This window comes from Parasteatoda tepidariorum, chromosome 4 (assembly GCF_982258835.1).
Source record: "Parasteatoda tepidariorum strain Cologne lab strain chromosome 4, Ptep-v5.0, whole genome shotgun sequence".
NCBI lineage: Eukaryota > Metazoa > Arthropoda > Arachnida > Araneae > Theridiidae > Parasteatoda > Parasteatoda tepidariorum.
Window position 1 is genome coordinate 85,775,088 of NC_141758.1, and position 22,174 is coordinate 85,797,261.

At 33.7% G+C, this 22,174-nt stretch overlaps 1 protein-coding gene across 1 annotated transcript; it reads right to left on the reverse strand.

The window, feature by feature from the left end:
* Window positions 1-10,917: 10,917 nt before the first annotated feature.
* LOC147811874 (uncharacterized) lies at window positions 10,918-16,131 on the reverse strand. Its single transcript, XM_087162257.1, has 2 exons — window positions 15,615-16,131; window positions 10,918-15,503 (listed from the first exon to the last, which is right to left on the reverse strand). Exons 1-2 carry the CDS (start codon window positions 16,129-16,131, stop codon window positions 10,918-10,920), a joined length of 5,103 nt encoding a protein of 1,700 aa, XP_087018383.1.
* Window positions 16,132-22,174: the final 6,043 nt, after the last annotated feature.

Sequence of the window (22,174 nt, forward strand, 5' to 3'; positions counted from 1 at the left end):
TGGGATGACGTCACTACCCATGCCTCACGATAAGGGAAGAAGAAGAGAGGGACTATGACGTCACTTCCGCCGCACCAATCCCGGCTTATACTACTAATATGTTTCTCTATGATTTTTGTACCAATAGTAATGTTATCAAAACTCTGAAATTACCATCTGAAAATCACCGCTCAAAGATGAAAAGAATTTTCTCAATATGTATTCTGAAATCATATCTTTGGAGGATTATCAGCACGTGCGCTGTCCTAGCAGAAGTGAGTACATCGAAGGCTGTTGGACCATTAATACAAATATTGGGCAACCAGATAAGGAAACTCTTAAACTTCCCTCAATAGGAGGTAAGTTTTATGGTTTATATTACAAACTTTCCTAAATTCTACGGACAAATTCGGAGATGGGATAAATAACTGTTTCTCTTAGATCTAAATAACTGCAAATAAGGGGAATTTTAAAATAATTATTGTTTGGAAGTGAGCCGTGTTTAGATTTTGTCTTTGACGCAGAGAAAGACACCAGTGTTTCATACTGTATTTCATAGCTACAAATTAAAATAAAAATTAAAAATAGTATTTTTCACTTATTTCGACCTAAATTATTGCAAAATAATGAAAATATGGGAAAAATATCTATAGTAAAAATTCTGCGTAAATTGGTTAACTTGGTTAACGGTGTATAATATTTTTTAAAGATATAGTTACGAAATATTGTTTCCAAAATAAATAAATAATAAAATAAAACCAAAGCAAAAATTTTTGTCATGCCTTCTTTTCAATTGGTAAATGAAATTTCTCGATATAGTATTTGCCTATGGTTTAGATATGATAATATTGCCTTTGGTTTACTAATAACATGAAAAGTAAATCTGGAATAGGCATTAGTTAAATGCTTATTCCAGGAATTAAAAGCATGAAACTCTCAGAAATACAACTTCCCATTTTAACGATTCAGCAATCATTGAGCTGTATTTCGCTAATTTTCAGATTCATTTCGTCACGAAAACATGTAATTTGTGCCGAAGCGGGAACTCTCAAATATATGACGAAATATTTCCTTAATTGGAAACTTCATCATAGTGCATTGTGAGAGATTGTTAAATAGAATGACGAAACTAGGATGAAGTCCAGATGACTGAAAATACAGCAACAATATAAGCCGAAGGACCTGAATGGTGATCAAGGACTTGTCATTCGCACTAGGAAGATCCTGGTTTAGAATCCCATTATGTGCTTGAGTGCTTGGGTGTAATTTATCTGTCTGTTTTATTTGTCATTCTTGTGTTATTAGGGTGACATTGATGGGGCCATCGATAAAGTGATTATTAAAAAAGCCATATAAATGAGGAACTACCAGTTTTTTTTTCTTTTCATGTAAGAAATGAAATGAGTAAATAATTTTTTTCTTTACTTTCAGCGAAACTCGCTTAATCGGAGAAGTGACGATAGTCACTTTGTCACTTTGACGAAATGTTTGCTCTGAGTAGATATTAGGAAACGGTTTTGTTTAAAAAAAGAAATTATCAGTAAATTTGAGTATCCATTTTTTTACAGTGTGGTGGTGCAACTATATTTATTGCATTTTCTAGATTATTTCCTGAAATTACTTCCTCACTTTGAAGAATATCCTGATGATTCTCTTGTTGCTTCAGTGCATCTTTCAATCCACAGCCCGCTACAGATAGTAAATCCGTTTACCTATGGAATATCCATGGACCTCAACACGATACAAAAACTTCGATTAAAAAAGGTGTTAATTTACTCATAAAATAAAAAAATGTATTTGTTATCCTTTCTAATTGTATTTTTCTTTTAAATGCTTTATTTATATGTTTCAGGTCGTGAAAAAACTTCTTCCTGCCCCTTACGAGACAAACTGCGTAGATTACATAAAACTATGGAAATCAAGAGGAGGATATGGTCCCACAAATCAAATGGTAAACATTGTGTGGTCATGAGAACTTATAGTCTAAATTTTAGTTTAATCCAAAAGGAATTGGCCAGGATATTCTGGTTGGCTGGGAGTCTGGTCTGGTTGGAGTCACGTTTGTAAGAGCGGGAGTTCGAATCCAGCCTGCCGAATCTAGACTCCTCGTGCGGTAAATGGAGACTGGTGCACTTTAAATCTGTCGGGTCGCAAAATCTCCCATGTTCCTACAACAAATTATAACCTTTGGGGATATTGAATTGGAGATTGATCGTTCTCTGGTTCAGGTCAAAATTACGATTCGTGGATGAATGAATGAATAGATTTATGAATAGGTTCACCCTATAAGCATGCGTGATGCGTAGGTGTGGCAGAAGTCAAATTCTTGGCCATAGATGGCGCCACTGGAAAGCAATCGTACCCCCCCCTGCCATAATAGCCGACGACAACAACATCAAAACCTTAAAAGAATAGGAAAAAAACCGGTTGAAAATTAAACTGATAATACACTTGGCACATGTGGAGCGTGAGTAGTTATCGACCATATGCCAACCTTCATAGAATCGAGTTAACATGTCTTGGTATGTAAATGTAGTGAATTGGAATTGTAATTTTGTAGCGGTAGATACACTACACACACATCCTGATAAATCTAGCTTTGCAATTGTTAACTTCGCTTTCCCATTTCACAATGTAAAAAATTCCGTATTAAAAAATGGCAGCATTCGGGATGGGCGCCCGTATTTTTTTACCGTAATATCCGTTTTTACTGGAACATGTTACGTAACAAAAAATCTGAAATAATTCAATTTTTGGAGTGATAATTACCGTAAAATCACGGAATCACTTAATCTAATTAAATAAATATTATTCTAAAAACTTTAGTGCGGTAAAATATGGTAGAAAGTAAAGGACACATTTCTTGAGTTACGTCATATTGGGACAAAAGAGTGGACACACATCTTGATGCTTCTGACTTTGCATTTGTATTATACTTCGCTTCCCTATTCCACACTGTAAAAAATTTCGAATCAAATTACGGTATAAAATGCCGGCTCCCGGTTCTTTTTACCATTATATACATTTTCACTGCAACATGAAGCGGTACAAAAAACATAATATACCGTAATTTTACAGTAATAATTACAGTAAAATCACTCTAATCACTGACCAACTACTCCAAAAAATAAAGTATAATATTCTACGGTAAACAAGAATTGACACATTTCTAGAGTTCTGTCATAAACTACAGTATAAAATAACAGAGTAAAAACTACAGAGCAAGAACTACAGTATAAAATTTTACGGTGAAATTGGATTTCACGGTAAAATTGACTCTACACTCTATAACAAAAAAATCGACGCACCAAGAAGCAATCATCCGGTCTAGATGCCATTTCCTTTGACAGCCAGACTCCTTTGGCGTCCAGACGTCATTAGCGTCGACACGCACAGCGGTACGTCAACGACATCCTAAGACCTGTTTTGCTACCGTTTCTTTTGCAGCGCCCTGGGCTGGTTTTTCAGCAGGACAATGCCAGACCACATACGGCACGTGTTGCTATGATCTGTCTGCAAGCTTGTCAAATTCTTCCTTGACCTTCCAGATCACCAGATCTCTCTCCCATCGAGCATGTCTAGGATATGATGGGAAGGCGATTGCATCTGGCACGGAATGTTGATGGCCTCGTTCGACAATTGGATCGAATTTGGCAGGAAATACCGCAAGAGACCATCCGGGAACATTATCGGTCTATGCCACGCCGTGTGGCAGCTTGTATCCAGGCTAAAGGCGGGTCAACACCTTATTGAACTTGTTACTCTAACTCTGCAATAAATCATTCAATTGTTCTGAAATTTTAATCATTTACTATTCTGTACATTGTCTTTCTATCCACCAATTTTCGTTTCAATCGGACAACTCCTTCTTATTGCGTCGATTTTTTTGTTATAGAGTGTACTAATGTTGCACCCAAAGTGCCGCTACTTTATGCGTAATTTGATCCGCAATTGTGCACTTTGTCTTTGCAAGTCTGAATTTAAATCAAAAACTCAAAATAGGAATTAAAGATAAAAATAAGCACATTAATAATTACTTAATCTCAGCATACACCACTCTTTTCAAATTATATATGAATATGAAAACGCTAAAAGAAGTGTAATAAAAGCTAGAACAAAGATTTTGCAGAAGTCACATAAAAATTTAAGTGACCTAACAGATGTAAGAATGAAAGTATTGCAGTTATAATTAAGATTATAAAATCTTATTATTTTAAATTCTATTAATATAGTTTTATTCTGTTATTACTTCTTAATCTTTCGTTTCTATGAATTATGTTACTTTCATTATAAGAAAATTCAAATCAATATTAAAACGACTCTTGAAATTTTTGAAGTTATACTTCTTATGCGACTTCCAACAAGGTTGCGTAAAACGTTTAGCGCTATATTTCTATTGGCCAGGAAATCACGTGGTAGGATCCAGTTTTCCCTGATTCATTTCCATATTGTTTTGGTTCTCACTAGCATAAAAATAATAAAAGTCATAAAAGTATTGTTTTTCTATAAATATTTTTTTAGTTTGTTTCGATACACATATAATTTAATAGGGTAGTATTTTTTATTTTCAAATTTAGTGAATAACAATCCCTCGGAGAATGCGACGGATTTAAGGTTATGTCAAGGTACGTCTCTTGTGAATATCAATTGAATGTTTCTCTTCTGAAATTACATTATGACGCATTTACATACATTGTTAATACAAATACATTTTCCATGGCGAGACGATGAGGCAACCACAAGCACTTCCACTGGTTCAAGAGGTCCACGAGGGAAAAATGCACAATATTACCGTGATTGCAGAGCATGGAAGCGAGCGGCGCAGGAAAAAGAGTTGTTGAATAGAACTAGTGATCCTTCTACGACTGCTGATTCTTCTACAATTAACGTCGCAGGTTGCGAAGTTAAACTTCTTCCACGCGGAGGGACTCCACGCACTATTTTTCTTTAAAAAACAAATTTTTTGTACTAGTTTAATACAAAAAAATCATTCGAGTGATCTGATAATGTTCCATGACAATGGCCTTGACATATATTGACGAATCTTTTCTAAAATTTCTTTGTTTTAGAAAGATTTATTCTGGCTCTTACGCACCACTATGCTGGCACATAAGATGCCACTATGCCGTTCGCCGTTTGATTTTCCTCTCAAGGTAATGTAAATTTTGGTCCATTCCTCCAAAAATGTCCTCCACTTAGGCTAGTTTGTTACAATGCATGATCCAGGATTTGCCTTGTCTAATGAGTTAGAATCAAAATGTCTACCTTAATTCCTTTGGTACCTCACTAGAAAGATTCACGCTGGAGGATTCTATGCAACTTAGAAACGTTTTCAGTCTATCTTATAAAAAATGTTTATAAAAAGATAAATAATGGTTCTTCTTTTATATTTTAGGAATGCTTCGAAGAATGCCAGAAGAATCTCAGTTTATTGCTTCGTGGCTGTCTTGCACAGTACTACAGATTTCCGGGAAATGAAAGAATCTGCAGTGATGCAGGTAAAGTGAAATTAAAAATTAGTATAATTGTGCTGGTTTCTATGGACAGATTAGAAAATAAGGTTTGCGACTGCTAATCTTTTCCCTCATTCAACCAAAAAAAAAAAAAAAAAAAAAAAAAAAAAAAAAAACGATTTTTTAAAAAAATAATACTTTATTATCTTTATTAAAATTAGACTTTATTGAATACTCAGATTGTAATTATTCATTTCTGACATGCGATGCCAACCAAAGCAGTTTTAAACTCCAATTTAACATATTTTTATAAATTCAAAATGTTATTTTTTGCTTGTTTGATTCTTATTCAAATGCACACTTCTAACACAAAATTTGGATTGCATTTGTACAAAATCATAGCAGTTTTTTAATTTTTTTTATCGTGTCCATGGACAATTAAATGGCCTCGTGTGCCTTCAAAACAGCCTCTGCAAGCTCCAATACATCATTACTGTAAAGGATCCCACGAAGTTCTGAAGTCAGTGGCACCATACCCAGTTGTTAAACATATGGGGTAAGGGCTGGGCACTCGAGAATGTGATCCTGAGTAAGTTGGACATCGGTGCAGTTCTTGCAGGGAATATAAGTTCGTATTTCAGCAGTTTTTAATGTCAATTATTACTGCACAACTTCCTCCAAGAAACCTGGTACTGGATGACCTGGTCGGTAGTACTCTGGGCTCATATTCGAGAGTTAATGGGCTCGAATTCCGCCGGTCGAAGACTCCCCGTGTAATAAAATGGTGACTGATGCACGTTAAATCAGTCGAGTCGCAAAGTCCTCCATGTTCCCATAACAAATCAATACTTCTAAGGGTACTGAATTGGAAATTTGATGGTTCTCTGATTCCAATCAAAACTACGGTATGTGGATGAATGAATGTGTCCGCCCTATAAACGGTCGTGACGCATTGGTGTGGCAGAAGTCAAATTCTTGATAGATGGCGCCACTGGAAAACAAGAACAGTCGCACTGATCTGCCTTAACAGGCATACGTCAACAACAACAGCAAAAATGAAGTCAGAGAAATATGCACATTATTAATTGAACACATTATTAAAAAACAAGAACACTCTCTAAATCTTACTCACTACTGAGAGAGGGGAGAATGAGATTAGCCAAAACCAGTGTGAATGCCAGATAAATCAGATAACTGAAGGAAAAGCTTTAATATGTAATGATCATTCACACTGGTTTAGATATCTATCAATTTGCTTTCCTCGCTAATGAATCAGCGGATTTTAATAAAGTCATACCTTATATATTAACACACTGAAAGATTAAATTCTTATTTCTTCTTTTTTATAATGAATAAAACACAAATTTAGAATCATCAGATGTGGAAATACCAGAAAATGAAATTGAAGAATGTGAAAAAGAGCATTGCTATCCTGCATGTTAGTAAGTATGCAATTTGATTCATTGATACCCAGATTTGTGCTTATACCCAGATACCTAGATTTATGCTTATTCAATCTGTAATTAAAGGAGTATTATTTTCTTTAGCTGAGCAGTAATATTTACTATTTATAATTTATTTGTGTCACAAGAATTTGATGTTAAAAGAAATATTAATTTTTGAAATGATTCAGCTTTATACTTTTAAGAGGAACAATATTTATATTTTTATTTCCTCAGTATCTTCCAGAATCATAGTATCAAATATGCCAGACAAAATATTGTATAATTTTATCGCATAAAAATTAAATTTTTCTTATGCGTCTCAAAATAAAAGCTTATGTGTCACAACACAAAGGCTTATTTGTGTCACAAATATCTTACGGTAAAAGGAATAGCTACTTAAAGCAATTACTATTTAAAATTTATTTGTATTACAAGCATTTTACTTTAAGAGAAATATTAGTTTTTGAAATAATGCAGCTTTAACTATACTTTTAAGTGGAACAAAAAATTTTATTTTTATTTCGTCAATATCTTCCTGGTTCTTAGAGTCAAATATGCTGAACAACATATTGTATAATTTTATCTCTTAAAAATTAAATTTTTCTTATGCGTCACAAAATAAAGGCTAATGTGTCACAACACAAAGGCTTATTTGTGTCACAAATATTTTACGTTAAAAAGACTAGTTGCTTAAAACAATTACTTTTTAAATTTATCTGTGTCACAAGAATATTACGTTAGAAAAATAGTTACGTTAAAAGGATTAGTTGATTAAAACAGTTACTATTTGAAATTTATCTGTGTCACAAGAATATTACGTCAGATGAAATATTAGTTTTTGAAATGATGCAGCTTTAACTATACTTTTCAGTGGAACAAAAAATTATATTTTCAGTTCCTCAATATCTTCCTGAATCATAGCGTCAAAGAATTCGAAACATATTGCATAATTTTATCTCTTAAAAATGAAATAAATTTTTCTTATATGACACAAAATAAAGGCTAATGTGTTACAAATATTTTGCGTCAAAAGAAATATTAGTTACTTAATTGATAAAGTTTATCCTATGTAATAAAATAGAACAAAACATTAAATTTTCAGTTTCTTTTTCTAACAGTGACAATATTATCTTGAGTCATAGTGTCGAATATGCTAGACAGCATTTGGTATAATTTTATCGCTTCAAAATGAAATGTAGCTTATGTGACACAACACAATGGGTTATTTGCGTCACAAACGTTTTACGCTAAAGGAAATATTAGTTACTTAAATGATGCATTTTAAACTATTCTATAAAATGGAACAAAAATTTACATTTTCAATTTTTTCTTCTAATAGTTGCAATATTTTCCTGAGTCATAGCGTCAAACATGCACATATGGTTTAATTTTATCACTTAAAAATAAATATTTCCGCCTTTTTTTCTGTTTGTATTTCTTTATAAAAATGTAAATATATATTTATATGTATTTTAACTTCATTGGCTGGAATTTTAAATTACAATGAAAAATATAAGTAGGTAAGAAATTTGATTCAAGTGGCCATTTGGATTCCTGATCAAATTACGGTGAAAAGTACTATCGCATTAAATGCATCTTACATAAAATTCATTTTCACAGTAGTTTTTACTATAGCTATAAGCCGAGTTCTTTCACTAACTTAATATAAATAGATTTATAGAAATTTTTATGTTTGAAAAATGAAATGAATTTGGAAAACTAACCAGTGATGCGTTACTTTTCTTCATGAATTTTACAAATGCCATTCTATTGCTATCATGCCATTTGACTACAGAGTATTGGAGAGTCCGTAGTACGAACTCTCCAATACTTTTTTGCATCACATACCAAGTCCCTCAAAGAAGGGCATTCGTCGAAATAAACTGCAGTAATATTTTGTCTTAACACATAAATTACACTGAGAGGAGCCAACCAAGTTAAAACAGTGCAAATGGGCCTGAAAAAAACTACTCCAAAGCAATTTTTCTCATCTATATGCACTGAAATAATTTTTTCTTAAATTTTTTTGTGAAATGGCATTGTAATCATACAATTAGCTAGCATGCTATTATGCTTTATATATATTTATATAGTTTTATGTTATCAAATAGCTAGAGCTAATATAAATAACCAAAATATTTTCCGCCTTTGTTATTAGTGAGGAACATTATGAAGTAACCAGAGAAATACTTGATACTGGAAAATTTTATGTAAGTTTTTTCCACAATATATAATTTTTCATTAATTGTTTTATTATTTTTTCATGTATTTCATTTGAATATTAATACTCATTCTAGGTCATTGAATATGTTGATATCAATTTTTTTTAAATCAAAAGCTGTATCCCCTGAACCACCAAGAGTAGTTAGAAGGCTCAACAATAATTATTGTATTGTATTTTTAAAATCTGTAATTCGCTTAAAGAGTACTTCCAAATTAAGTTTTTTTCTCTTTCACAGGATAGTTGCCCACGCGATCCAATTCAAAAGTAAGTATTTGCATTTTATTGAACTAGTTAATGATATAATACAATAAAATGCACACAAAAATATTAGTACTGAAAAAAAAACAGATTTATATAGCCTAAATTATTGCCAAGAAGAACTATATAATTGTACAAAATAAACGATCCAAAATTCGGTAACACGATATATCTCAATTTAATAACCTATTAAAGTTTGTAGTTTCTCTGTTGTATTTGGCAACGTTAAAATTTATCCTTCCAGGTTTGATGTGAGTTGCTTTGGCAACGATTAGACATAGAATGACATACAACGATGCAAGCGTAAATAAAAAGAGATTATTATTTTTATGACCTTCTGATATGGTTGCAATATTATTTTCTGTACATGATTAATAAAAGATGGAAAAGTACACAAAACTATGGGATGCAGCAAATTTACCCCATTTTATAACTCAGTTTATTAAAATATGGTTTAATAGAGTGATTTTTATAAAAAAACATTCACTTGTAAATAATTTTTGTTCTAATTTGAGGATAATTCTCTGCAGAAAGATTTTCTACTGCTGATTAAGAAAGAAAAAAAACATTGTGAATTTTTTTTTTATTTCAATATAAGGAGTTTTTAGAATTGTTTTTTTTTTATCGTAAACATCCTTCATTTGACGTTTTTTTTAATTTAAAAATAATGATTTTTTATTTAAAGTTTAAATTTTTTGATAAAAATTGTTTTCAAAAATTCTTTTTTGTAAGTTTAAATGCTGTAACCTTATGAGTTTCTGTATACTTTTTGCATAATTCAATGAAATAATATGATTTAGAAATATATGGAATATAAAGTTTAAATAAACCTATCATATTAGATCATGAAATTTAATAGAGAGATTTCGCAGATACTAGGTTTTTCAATAAGAAAATACGAAACATATTCCTTTTCTGCTTATCTACAAATATTTTCCGATGTGTTTTGGATGTTCCTTCTCCAAAAAAAAAAAAAAAAAAAAGCGTTAGCTTGCATCAGAAAAAATATCAACCATTTTTATTTTCTTTTTTAAAATTTAATAAGACATGATAAAGAAGGAACGTTGCCATGTAACACTGAAGAAATCTCAAGTGCAACTGATGATCATGTTGTTCGGCTAGCAGTCATTCGTCTCTAATAACAACGCCCCCTATAGATCGTTGCGTTCGCGAATACGTATACAAGAAATGATTTTTGAAAAAAAAATTGCAATAAGTAGCTTATTGTTGAGTACGGCAAGAAATATACCCTATTTCTTCCACTCCTATATTTTATTAAACAAAAATTCTTAAAAGAAAATACAAAATTTCAACATATTTCTAAAAACATAAACTTGAGTTCCATTGTATAAGTCAAAAGTTATTTGGAGACAAAATAAGACGCTTTCACCTAACTCTCCATTATACAAAATCTATCCAATTCTTATTTCAAAACGTAACAATCCTCCCACCGTTTTGATTGGAGGTTTACTTTACTAATCAAAACTAATTATATTTCTATGAGTAAAATGAATGAAAATTATAATGTTAAAAATACTGTTCCGAAAGTCCAAGTTTTTCAGCTCAAAAATTTAATTGGCACTTTAATAAGTCTTCCACTTCTCGTTCTTACTGTTTTTCCAACTACCTGCAAGTCCTTCTCTGGTTTATTCTTGCATGCTTCATTATTTATTAGATTAGGTTCAGTGGGTGAGGAAATTTCGAGTGGGAAAATCTTCTGCGCAGGCCTGACGAGTTCACAGGATGAAGTTTTAAGGCGAACCACTCGTACTTGCCCATCTTTACCAGGAAAAACATCTATTATTCTAGCCATTGGCCATAAAGTTCTTTTTTTACCGTCAGTTTCGATTAAAACAATGTCTCCTACTTTCAAAGGTTCAATCGGTTTACTCTTTGATGGTCGTTGTAATAATTGCCCAAGGTACTCACTTCTAAATCTTTCTCTTAAAGCATTGCGCAAATTTTGCTGGTACCTTAATCTTTTATTCAAATTTACTTGATCAAGTTGATCTAAATCTGGCACTCCGACATCATCTATTTCTTTCAAGAACATAGCTGGCGTCAATGGAATGAGTTCATCCCCTTGTTCTGAGACATAAGTGAGAGGTCTAGAATTTATTGTTGTCTCACAATCACAAAGGACGCTCGTCATTTCTTCATAATTTAAAGCTGATTGACCTAAAACCTTACGAAGAAGTTTTTTAACCATCTGCACCATTCTTTCCCAAAATCCTCCCCACCATGGGGAGGCAGGAGGATTAAAGTTCCATTGAATCCTATTCACAGATGCTTCAATTTCGATCATTTTCCAATCTAACGATTTAAATAGGTTGTTAGCTCCTGTAAAATTGGTGCCATTATCGCTATAAATAACTTTCGGTCTTCCACGTCTGGCTATAAATCGTCGTAAACCAAGCAAAAAACTTTGTGTTGATTGAGAAGTTATCAATTCCAAATGGATGGCTCTGTAGACAGCACATGTAAATATAATTATCCATGCTTTACATTTTTCTCTAAGCATCAAAGGTCCCGCCAAATCTATTCCTGTTATTTCAAACACCAATGCATCTTTGACTCTGTTTTCAGGTAACACTCCTGGATTGCATTCGATCCTCGTAGTTTGGTGTCTTTTACATCTCACGCAACGAGCTAAAACTTTGCGAATCGTCTTACGAGATCTTATAATCCAGAATCGTTCTCTTAATTTAGACATCAATATCTGAATCCCCGCATGGCACATACTTTTGTGCATGTAAAAAATCATGAATTCCACAAGTTTATGTGTGCTTGGCAGCAGTATAGGACTGATAAAGCTTTCAAGGTCTTTTCTTTCAGTTAACTTGGTGCTTACTCTTAAGATACCTTCTTCGTCTTTAAAGACGCATAAAGATTTCAACCTTGAGATATCTTCGTCATTAAATGACTTTTGCTGAATCTGCTTCATTAATATCTTTTCAGCCTCATTCAATTCGTACAATTTCAGCTCGCCAATCTCTCGTTCAGTTCTTGTTTTCTGAGCATTTTTGAGGAATCTTAGAATCCATGCCGTCATTCTTAAAATTTTTAAGTAACTCGAAAAATATGCTAGCATCCATGAATTTTCAGTGTTCTCGCAGGTAAGAGTTGCCACAACGGTTTTTCTCTGCTCTAAGTATATTTCCTCTTCATTTTCTATTGGGGTTGAATTAGGCCACTCTTCTTTAGACTTGGACAACCAAAGTGGGCCCTCCCACCATTTAGTTTCCAGGAGCTTAGAAACAGTGCATCCCCTAGATGGCAAGTCAGCAGGATTACTAATACCAGGAACATGTCTCCAATCCTTGGGATCACTACATTCACGTATTTTCTTCACTCTGTTACAAACGAATGTTCCCCAGGGTAGGTCATTCTTCTTAATCCAGAACAAGGCAGTTGTTGAATCCGTCCAATAATATGTTTCATTTATTTCCAGAGTTAAACTTTTCGTGACGAATTCCGATAACTTAGCGCCAATATAACAAGCTAATAATTCAAGTCTTGGAATCGTAATTTTTCGCAGTGGAGAAACTCTTGACTTCGCCTGTAAAAGTTGCACTTTTATTTCATCTTGCGATTCATTTCTAAGAAAAATGGCAGTTGCGTACGAATATTTTGAAGCGTCAGCAAAAACATGCAAACTACTGGAAATTCTATTAACTGCTGTTGCTTGGCGAGGAATTCTCACTGATGATAATAAAGATAAATCCTCAAGCCAAACTAAGAATTCCTTTTTCAAATCTTCTGTTAATTCGGTATCCCAGCTTAGTTTTTCTTGCCAACTTTTTTGCAGAATCAATTTTGGTATTAATGTGACTGGACAACTAAATCCAATTGGATCAAATATTCTTTGAGCCACAGATAACACTGTACGCCGTGTGATTGGCATATCTTTCATCTTCATTTTTGGTACATCACAAAACAAGGAATCTTCTCGTTTGTTCCACAGTAATCCAAGTACTTTAGTTACTTCCTCTTTTTCTTCATCTTCATCATTATGTATTTTCGTATGCTCCCAGCATCTTAAGTCAAATTTTCCTTTGCCCATTATTTCGGTCGATTTATTGATGAAGTTCCGCAATTCCTCTACAGTATTCACAGAAGTGACACAATTATCCACATAAAAAGAATATAATAACTTCTCGGCAATTTCAGAGTCAAACTGTCTCAAATGAAATTTGATAACTGCTCCAAGCAGAAACGGACTGCAGTTTACCCCGAACACTACACGACAATGTCTGAAAAGTTTTATTTCTGTTTTATTATCATCCTTCCACCACAAGAAACGTAAGTAGTCACGATCTTTATCATTTACTGAAATTTGAAGAAAGGCACCTTTTATATCGGAAATTACTCCGATGCTGTTTTCTCTAAATTTTAGAATTATCACGGGTATCAGTTCCAGCAAATTTGGCCCCTTGGCTAAGCAATCATTTAATGAAAAAGATCCTTTCTGTTTGGCAGATGCATCAAAAACGGGTCTCACCGGAGTTGTTAAGCTGTTTTTAAAAACTGCTCGGTGAGGAAGGTAATGTGCACTATTGCCTTTAAATTGTTCAGGGACTTCTTCTATAACACCTTCCTTACACCAATTTTCAAAAATTGCATTGTAGTCGAAAAATTTATTAGCTTCGTTAAGTTTTGTTGTAGTTGATAGTAATCTTTTTTCGGCTACTTTTCTATTGTCAGGCAAGATGTTGGCTTCTTTGATCCATGGCAAATGAATTTCATACCGTCCTTCAGAATTCAATTTAACTGTTCTTTCGAAGTGCACTTGGACTGCGTCCTCTATTTCCTTTTGATCTTTTATTTCACATGCATCTGTTATACCTATTGCTTCAAGCTTCCAAAGGTTTTCTATGTCAGTGGTCTGAGTTAATAGAGAAATCAAAACATTCGAAAGATTGGCGTCAATTACTGAGGGTTTCATTTTCCCCATAATGACCCATCCTAAATAAGTCTCTACTGCAGTTAAACCACACGCCAAATTGCACACTTTCCCAGTGTAAAGTTTTCCTGCTTCATCGGCTCCAATTAATAACTCAATAGGCTGTCGATGATTCCCAATATCACTAAGTGAGATGCCGTTCAGTACCATTTCCTGCATCCAAGGTCCATCATGAAGTCGTGGAACAAAACTGCAAATTTTATGTTGATCCAAAACATGCATATTACAACTATAACTATTTTTCAAATCGGTAACTTTAATAGAAAAAAGGTTATGAATTTCGCTGCTTGATTTTGACCCTCCAAATAAGCTATGAATCAATGTTTGAGTATCAATTTGGCGAAATTTCAGTTCCTCAACAGTGCTCTTCAGAATATATGAGCGTTGAGAGCCAGTGTCAATTAATGCTCTTATAGCACGTTTTCCTTCTTTACTTTCAATATTTACCATTAAAGTTTGAAGGAATATCTCTCCAGAACAGCAAGAATTCGCAAGTATTACATTTTGGCATTCACTCGAATCAATTACTTTTTCATCTTTTACTTCGTGCTTGTTTGGCGATAATTCTGCACACATGATCGACCAATGTCTCTTAGCACAAATTAGACATTTAACACTTGACTTGCAATATTTTGCTTTATGTCCAAACTTAAGACATATAAAGCAAGCTTTCTTATTCTTAATTAGTTCTTGCTTCTGATGGTAAGCCAATTTGGCTGCCGTAAAACAATCTTTACTCTCGTGGTTTTTGTCGCAAAATACACACCTTCTATCTACCACAGTCCTCGAGCTTTTACTTCCAGAAAAAAACTCATTTGCTGTTGGTATAAATATATCAGCTTCAGTCTTCTTTTCTTTCTTAGTACCAGCAGCAATAAATTTGAATCCAGTTCTCACTAAAGAAATTCGTTGTTCTCCTTCCCCTTCGTTTCTCAGAAACAATAGCAGTTGCTTCAATTTTTCACAATACGTATTTTCTTGAACCTTTGTTGTTGAATAACTCCTTAACCAAACTCTTAAAATCTCTTCAGGAATGCACGATTCAACCAAAGGGAATAACATTGCTGCGTATTTGTCACTGGTCATACCTATTGACTCTAAAGAACGAAGGTAGGATTCCAATTTATCGTATAAATGAGTTACATTTATTCTTCTCGGTTGTTCTGTGGCATTTTTAATAACTAGACTCAATAATTCTCTGACATAAAATTCAATTAATAATTCTTCACCACCAAATCTATTTTTTAAGCATTCAATAACCTTATCATAATTGTCAGCAGTGGCGGGGAAACTCTCCACAATTTCTCTAGCTCTGGAACCAACTACGGTTGCTTGATATAAATAATGGAATTTATCTTCTTTTTCCATTTCTAGGTCATCGTGGATACGCTTAAACTGATTCCAGAATGTAAGCCAATCCTTAATGTCACCTCCGAATTGTTTCAATTCAATCTTGGGTAACTTTAATTTTCGTCTGCTTAGCTTTGGCGACGAACTAAAGGAAGCCAAGGAAGGTTCAACTTTTTTATTGAAATAGTCTGCAATTTTTACGCGAGCGAGATCCATTTTTTCATTATACTCTTCTGTACTTGTATGTTCCTTTTCAAATTCTTCATCAGTTTCAAACTCTTTTTCTAGTACTTTTGAATCGAAATCATTTAATATTCCATAGAGTCGTTCTAACGTGGCACTTTTAAATTTTAATACTTCATCATCTGGTAACTCTTTATTTAATTCTTCAAATAAAGTATTAAACGTTTTGGTAAAGGAAGCTCTAGTAGCTCTGCGTTTTCTTAATATTGCATCCATTCCTTTATCACTACTCCGGGTCACCACAATGTTGAGTACGGCAAGAAATATACCCTATTTCTTCCACTCCTATATTTTATTAAACAAAAATTCTTAAAAGAAAATACAAAATTTCAACATATTTCTAAAAACATAAACTTGAGTTCCATTGTATAAGTCAAAAGTTATTTGGAGACAAAATAAGACGCTTTCACCTAACTCTCCATTATACAAAATCTATCCAATTCTTATTTCAAAACGTAACACTTATTATACAAAACTTGTCGAATATATAAAAATCTCAATTGTGAACTGTTTTCCATTTACGCTGATTTTGCAATTGTCAAGGAGTACACACTTTCAATATTTATCGAACTCCTGTTCCTATTTCTAACATATCGTGAAAGTACTGCATTAGACCAACAGCTAACAGTAGGCATTGCTCTTCTCATCGGTGCTCATGCGCGTCATTTTCTTGGTCAGAATCCATTTTCTTTGAAATAAGGTCGATAATCATTTAACTGAAATACGGCATAAAGGCCTGGTTTCTTAGGACAGGACGCCGTCAGCTGGAAATCAGCGCTAACCTCAGATTGGTCCATTTGTGAGTTTGACAGTATACGTCATCGAACGCTCATCTTGAACTACAATTGCCGTTCAACTCAACTGCAGTTGGATTACAACGTGGCGTTAACCACAAAAGCAATGGCGGACAACATCTAACAGCACATTGAAATCAGCCAAGATTTTGATTTTGACATTAAACATAGCTTCCTCATTAAACACAGCACTCTTCATTTAGCTCAGCTATAATGTGTTTTTTCTCGGACAAAGTCATTATTTGTTCTCTAAAACACTGGTCGACAATAACAAAATCAATAAAAATTCAAAATAAATATTTTTTTACGTTATTAACGCATGCGCAATGAGAGATAATGCCTGCGTTGGACTGACTGCTCACGCTGAGCTAACAAAAAAGTATTTTTTTGGCGTCCGCTCTACGTCAACTTTCCGCTGACGCCCAGATAAGGCGCTTGTCCTAAGAAACCAGACCTTAAGCGACATTATTCAGTTTCGTTGCTTTGAATGTCTGCAACAATATTGCTAATATTAATGTCAAAAGTCTTCATTTTTTTATACCATGTGAACTACAAAATCCACTTTTTGGGCGAAATATGCAAAGTTTTTGAAAATTTTTTTAAAAATATAAACTTAATTTTCTTAAAATAGTTAAAGAGATAAAAAAGAATTATTTAACGAAGGTATTTATTATTATTTTTTTTATTTTAGTCAATCGGTTATGATATATATAAGCATGAATGGAATGGAAACAACGACGTTTACATACAGTCCTAAATTTCAGGTAAAAAGTAATTTTATTTTTTAAAATATTTCAGTTTAAGGAGAATTTAACTTTTTTTCTAAAAGGAAAAAATTAATTGCGTTTAAATGTGTTCAGAAAGTCGCATTTATATATATATATATATATATATATATATATATATATATATATATATATATATATATATATATATATATATATATATATATATATATATATATATATATATATCAAAGCAAAAGCAAAAATATACCAAAGCAAATTCAATAATACAATTGCGTGAGGAACACCGAAAAATCTAAACAAAAATAAAAATACAAGAAAAATACAGAATAAGACACAAAATGTAACATATAAAGCCATAAGTGAATTCAAATACATTTCCACTTACATTAAAGAAAATCTTTCCTTAACAGTTATTAACAGATATTACAAAAATGTTAGATAATATTAAAATATTTGCGTAACACTCACAAGTTTGCCAGATTAGAAAATATTAAAATAAAATAGTAAGCACAGGATAGCGGAATATATTTTATGCCGCGTTCTTATTAATGTATTTAACCGGATTGGATTTGTCAGTTAGCTTGGAATGGACCGAAACTGGATGTGAGCAAGGTAAGAATATTAGAATGCATAATTTAAAGTTTATAATTAATAAAGGCTTAATTTTAATTATAATATTTTAATTTTGATGATTTATCGATAAATTATTAGCATTTATTAAAATAGAAATTCACTGAACAAAGAAATTCTCATTAAATATAAAAAAGAATTTTAGCCACGGATTTTCCTAAATTGGATTTGCACATGATCAAAGTATAAATTTAGATCACAAAGAAATTTTTCGATTCAACGATTATAAAATAAAATCAATAAAATCAAATAGCATGATATGAGCCGTGCTGGCTCAGGGAATTGAGTATTTGCCTTCCAATGAGATGAACCAGGTTCTAATCCCATCAATGGCTGTCCGATACGAATCCCGCACTTGGCTTGCACCAACCACAGTGCTGAAGTAAAAATAGCCTTGGTAGTAGACGAATCATGATTAGAATCCCCTTGCCAGCAGGCTAATTTCGGGAGGTTTTCGTGGTTTACCTCTCCATGTAACGCAAATGCGTGTAAATTCCAACCGAAAGTCCTCCGTGAACTCAAATTTCTCCTAATATTTGATCCAAGTGTTCCCTTGTCTTCTGGATTGTGCTCAAAATTACATGGCTACGGAGTTGAGCATTGGTAGTCATTTACCTCGTGGGTAGAAAAGGCGATCTTTAAGCACGCAAAATAGCTTGCCCTCGAAATTCACCCATGTGAGTCTAGGCTACCGACAATATCAGTCGTCATCGATCTAAAGCTACCACCGAATGGAGAAAGTCAGTCATTAAGGTTATGCTTTGCCTGGATGCCTAAGACCGAAGTTACCAATTCATCATGAAATCCGGGAACATAAGGTAAAATCTTGAGGTGACATAAAGGAAGTGAAAATTGGGAGAAAAAATGAGTACTTTTGCGCAGTAAAGTCCAAAGGACAAAATGGACATCCGGAAGAACATGGGATTTTAGCAGGGAAAGTTGTGAATAGTCAACAATCTTGAACTCCGGGGTACTTTCTTGAAGAAAACATTTCACTGTTTAGATTATTACTTTTCAAGGTTATGATTAGTAAACAGCAAGGAGATGATTACTTTATTTATCATCACTAGGCGCCTCTGCTAACTTAACCTATCGGGTGACGGTAAAACTTCTCGGGTGACCCATACTTGCGATAGCTGCGACGGACAAACGGGTTGAAGAACAAATGGCCACAAACAATTCGAGAACTAGCGTAATTCCCGTGACCAAATACCACCATAGAAATCACGTTCTTTGTTCAAACCACTGCAACAATTCTTAAATGTCCACTTACTTTGTCCGAGTTTGAAAAGCAAAGCATCTTGAATTTCTGTCATAAAAAAGTTAGCGACTCGCAGAAGTTCTGCATTCCACAAAACTTGCATCGTAGACACACGAAGGAGGAAGGAATCATATCAGCAGCATGAGATGGACGGTGAGAGGCTTTGCCTGGTAATCGGAACTCATCGGACATCAACCGCGGGAAGTTGAGCAGAGCCCCTTGGTTCGATGATCAAGCAAGGCACGTTTGTCTCCAAGGCTGTCTAAATCAGGAATGAAAATGGAGTAAATTAGGACCTTCGGATAGAATTGAGACTTAGAAGTAGGTTACGGAGTACATGTCTGTGAAATGGACGCCTCAATAATTCATAGAAGATAGTGCCCTTGTGCGACAGAGATAACAGGTCAGTGTGAGAGGAGTAGTGGACATTAATTTCATACTATTTGTCCTACTTCTAACTGGGATAAAGTTAAGTATACATATAAGGGGCGGTTACACTAACGTACAGGAATGTTCGCAGCCGGCGACCGGCTCATAACATTGTTAACAATTTTATTTTTATTGCTTAAAAGATAAATTCAGTTTATAGGCTTTCATTAACCTCGACAATTCCAGTTAGTTTTTTGTTTGTATTAAGTGAGGGACCCATGTAAAGGCCTGGTTTCTTAGGACAGGACGCCGTCAGCTGGAAATCAGCGCTAACCTCTGATTGGTCCATTTGTGAGTTTGATAGTATACGTCATCGAACGCTCATCTTGAACTACAATAGCCGTCCAACTCAACTGCAGTTGGATTAAAACGTGACGTTAACCACAGAAGCAATGGCGGACAACATCCTGTTGCAGATTGAAATCAGACAAGATTTTGATTTTGACATTAAACATAGCTTCTTCATTAAACATAGCACTCTTCATTTAACTCAGCTATAATGTGTTTTTTCTTGGATAAAGTCATTATTTGTTCTCTAAAACACTGGTCGACAATAACAAAATCAATACAAATTCAAAATAAATATTTGTTTACGTTATTAACGCATGCGCAATGAGAGATAATGTCTGCGTTGGACCGACTGCTCACGCTGAGCTAACAAAAAAGTATTTTTTTGGCGTCAGATCTACGTCAACTTTCCGCTGACGCCCAGATAAGGCGCTAGTTCTAAGAAACCAGGCCTTGAGCTAACCAACCAGTATTTTGTTGGCGTCAGCGTGACGTTGACGTCCCGCTGACGCCCAGATAAGGCGCTTGTCCTAAGAAACCAGACCTTTAGAGGGTAGATTGGTCAAATTTATTAAGTATGAGAGAAAAAATATGGGTCAAGCAATTTTACCCAACTCTCTTTACTTGTCATTAAAACTGCAAATAAATCCATCACTTGAAAATACATATTTATGGCAAATGAGAAGATCAAAATCCTATCACCGTTTTACTGGCCTGTATATTATAAAAATTACGGCAGAATAACATTAGTATAATGATCTAAAGTATAATGATTCAATAATACATCATATCTATCAAAAATCTTAATATCAGCACATGATAGAAAATCGAACTTCTCATAATATCTAGTTCTATTAAAAATCTAAATTAAAAATAATAATAGTTATCTCATTTCTGATGTCTGCCAGAAGACTAATTTGTATTTTGGAGTTTAATAAAATCTTAGCTAAGATGTTTATTTTTACGAAAAATACTTACTGTTAAGAATTGTAATGCAGAATACATACACTCAGAAGTGGTGCCGTCAAAATTTAAGGTATAGCCTGTTTTCTGGAACTACTTTGAAAATGAATAGACATATTAACACTTTACAGCTTTTCTATAAATGCAACATAAAAATTTACATCTTTTCAAGAACAAACATGATTTACAAATAAAAGCACTTTAGCAATAAAGTCTATTCTTAGAAAAGACTGTACACACATCACAATTTTCTGTGAAAAATTGTCTTAGAAGCACAACAAATATGGGTTCTAGTAAAGAATGTTCTTCCTTCTAACTGCAATGCATTGGTGGACTGGTTGTTTGATCTTCTCCCAAGATGTTGAAAATCGAAATAGGGTACATTGACTAGACTCGTAATAATCCTTTTCAAGCTCACGAGATGACCAAGTTGGAGAGTTGGAGGATACAACCTGTCTACCGAGGTAATCTCAAATATTCTCTATCGATTCCAGGCCTTGCAAAACTAACTGGCTAAAGCTCCAGAAAATCTTTTCACGTTCCTGAAAATCTTCTATCTTCATCGGAATCTTCAGTTGGTGAATCGAAATCGGATACAAAGACAAGGCACGGAATAACTATTTTTCTAATTCACGAGATGATCACAAGCTGCAGAATTAGAAGCCGCAACCGGTCTAGCAAGGTAATCTCAAACATTTTCTGTCGACTTCTGGCCCTGGAAACCTAACTAGCTTGAGTTTTGGCAAATGTCTTTACATTCTGGAAAATCTTCGACAGGATGAAGTCCATGAAGACGAACATGGTTATCTTTTGAAACAAAATCAGAACCAGCTAAATCTCTTAAATAGCAAACATGGAACTTCAAGAATACATCTCTATACTTCCAAAAACAAAGGAAAAAAAGATACGCAGAGATACATTCACCGCGTGTAAGTCCAGCACATCATCTACTCTTAGCCTAAGAAAAAAAAGAGATAATCGCTAAATAAAGCTCCTCCGTTTTAAATGCTTCTCATTTATTGATATAAGATGTAGTTAAATGTATTGTAATCTTTCACAGCTTCAATGCCATAAGACAAAGTTCATCTGTTTTAAATGTTGATTATTTATTGATACAAGTAAGAGGAGATGTGATTAAATGTATT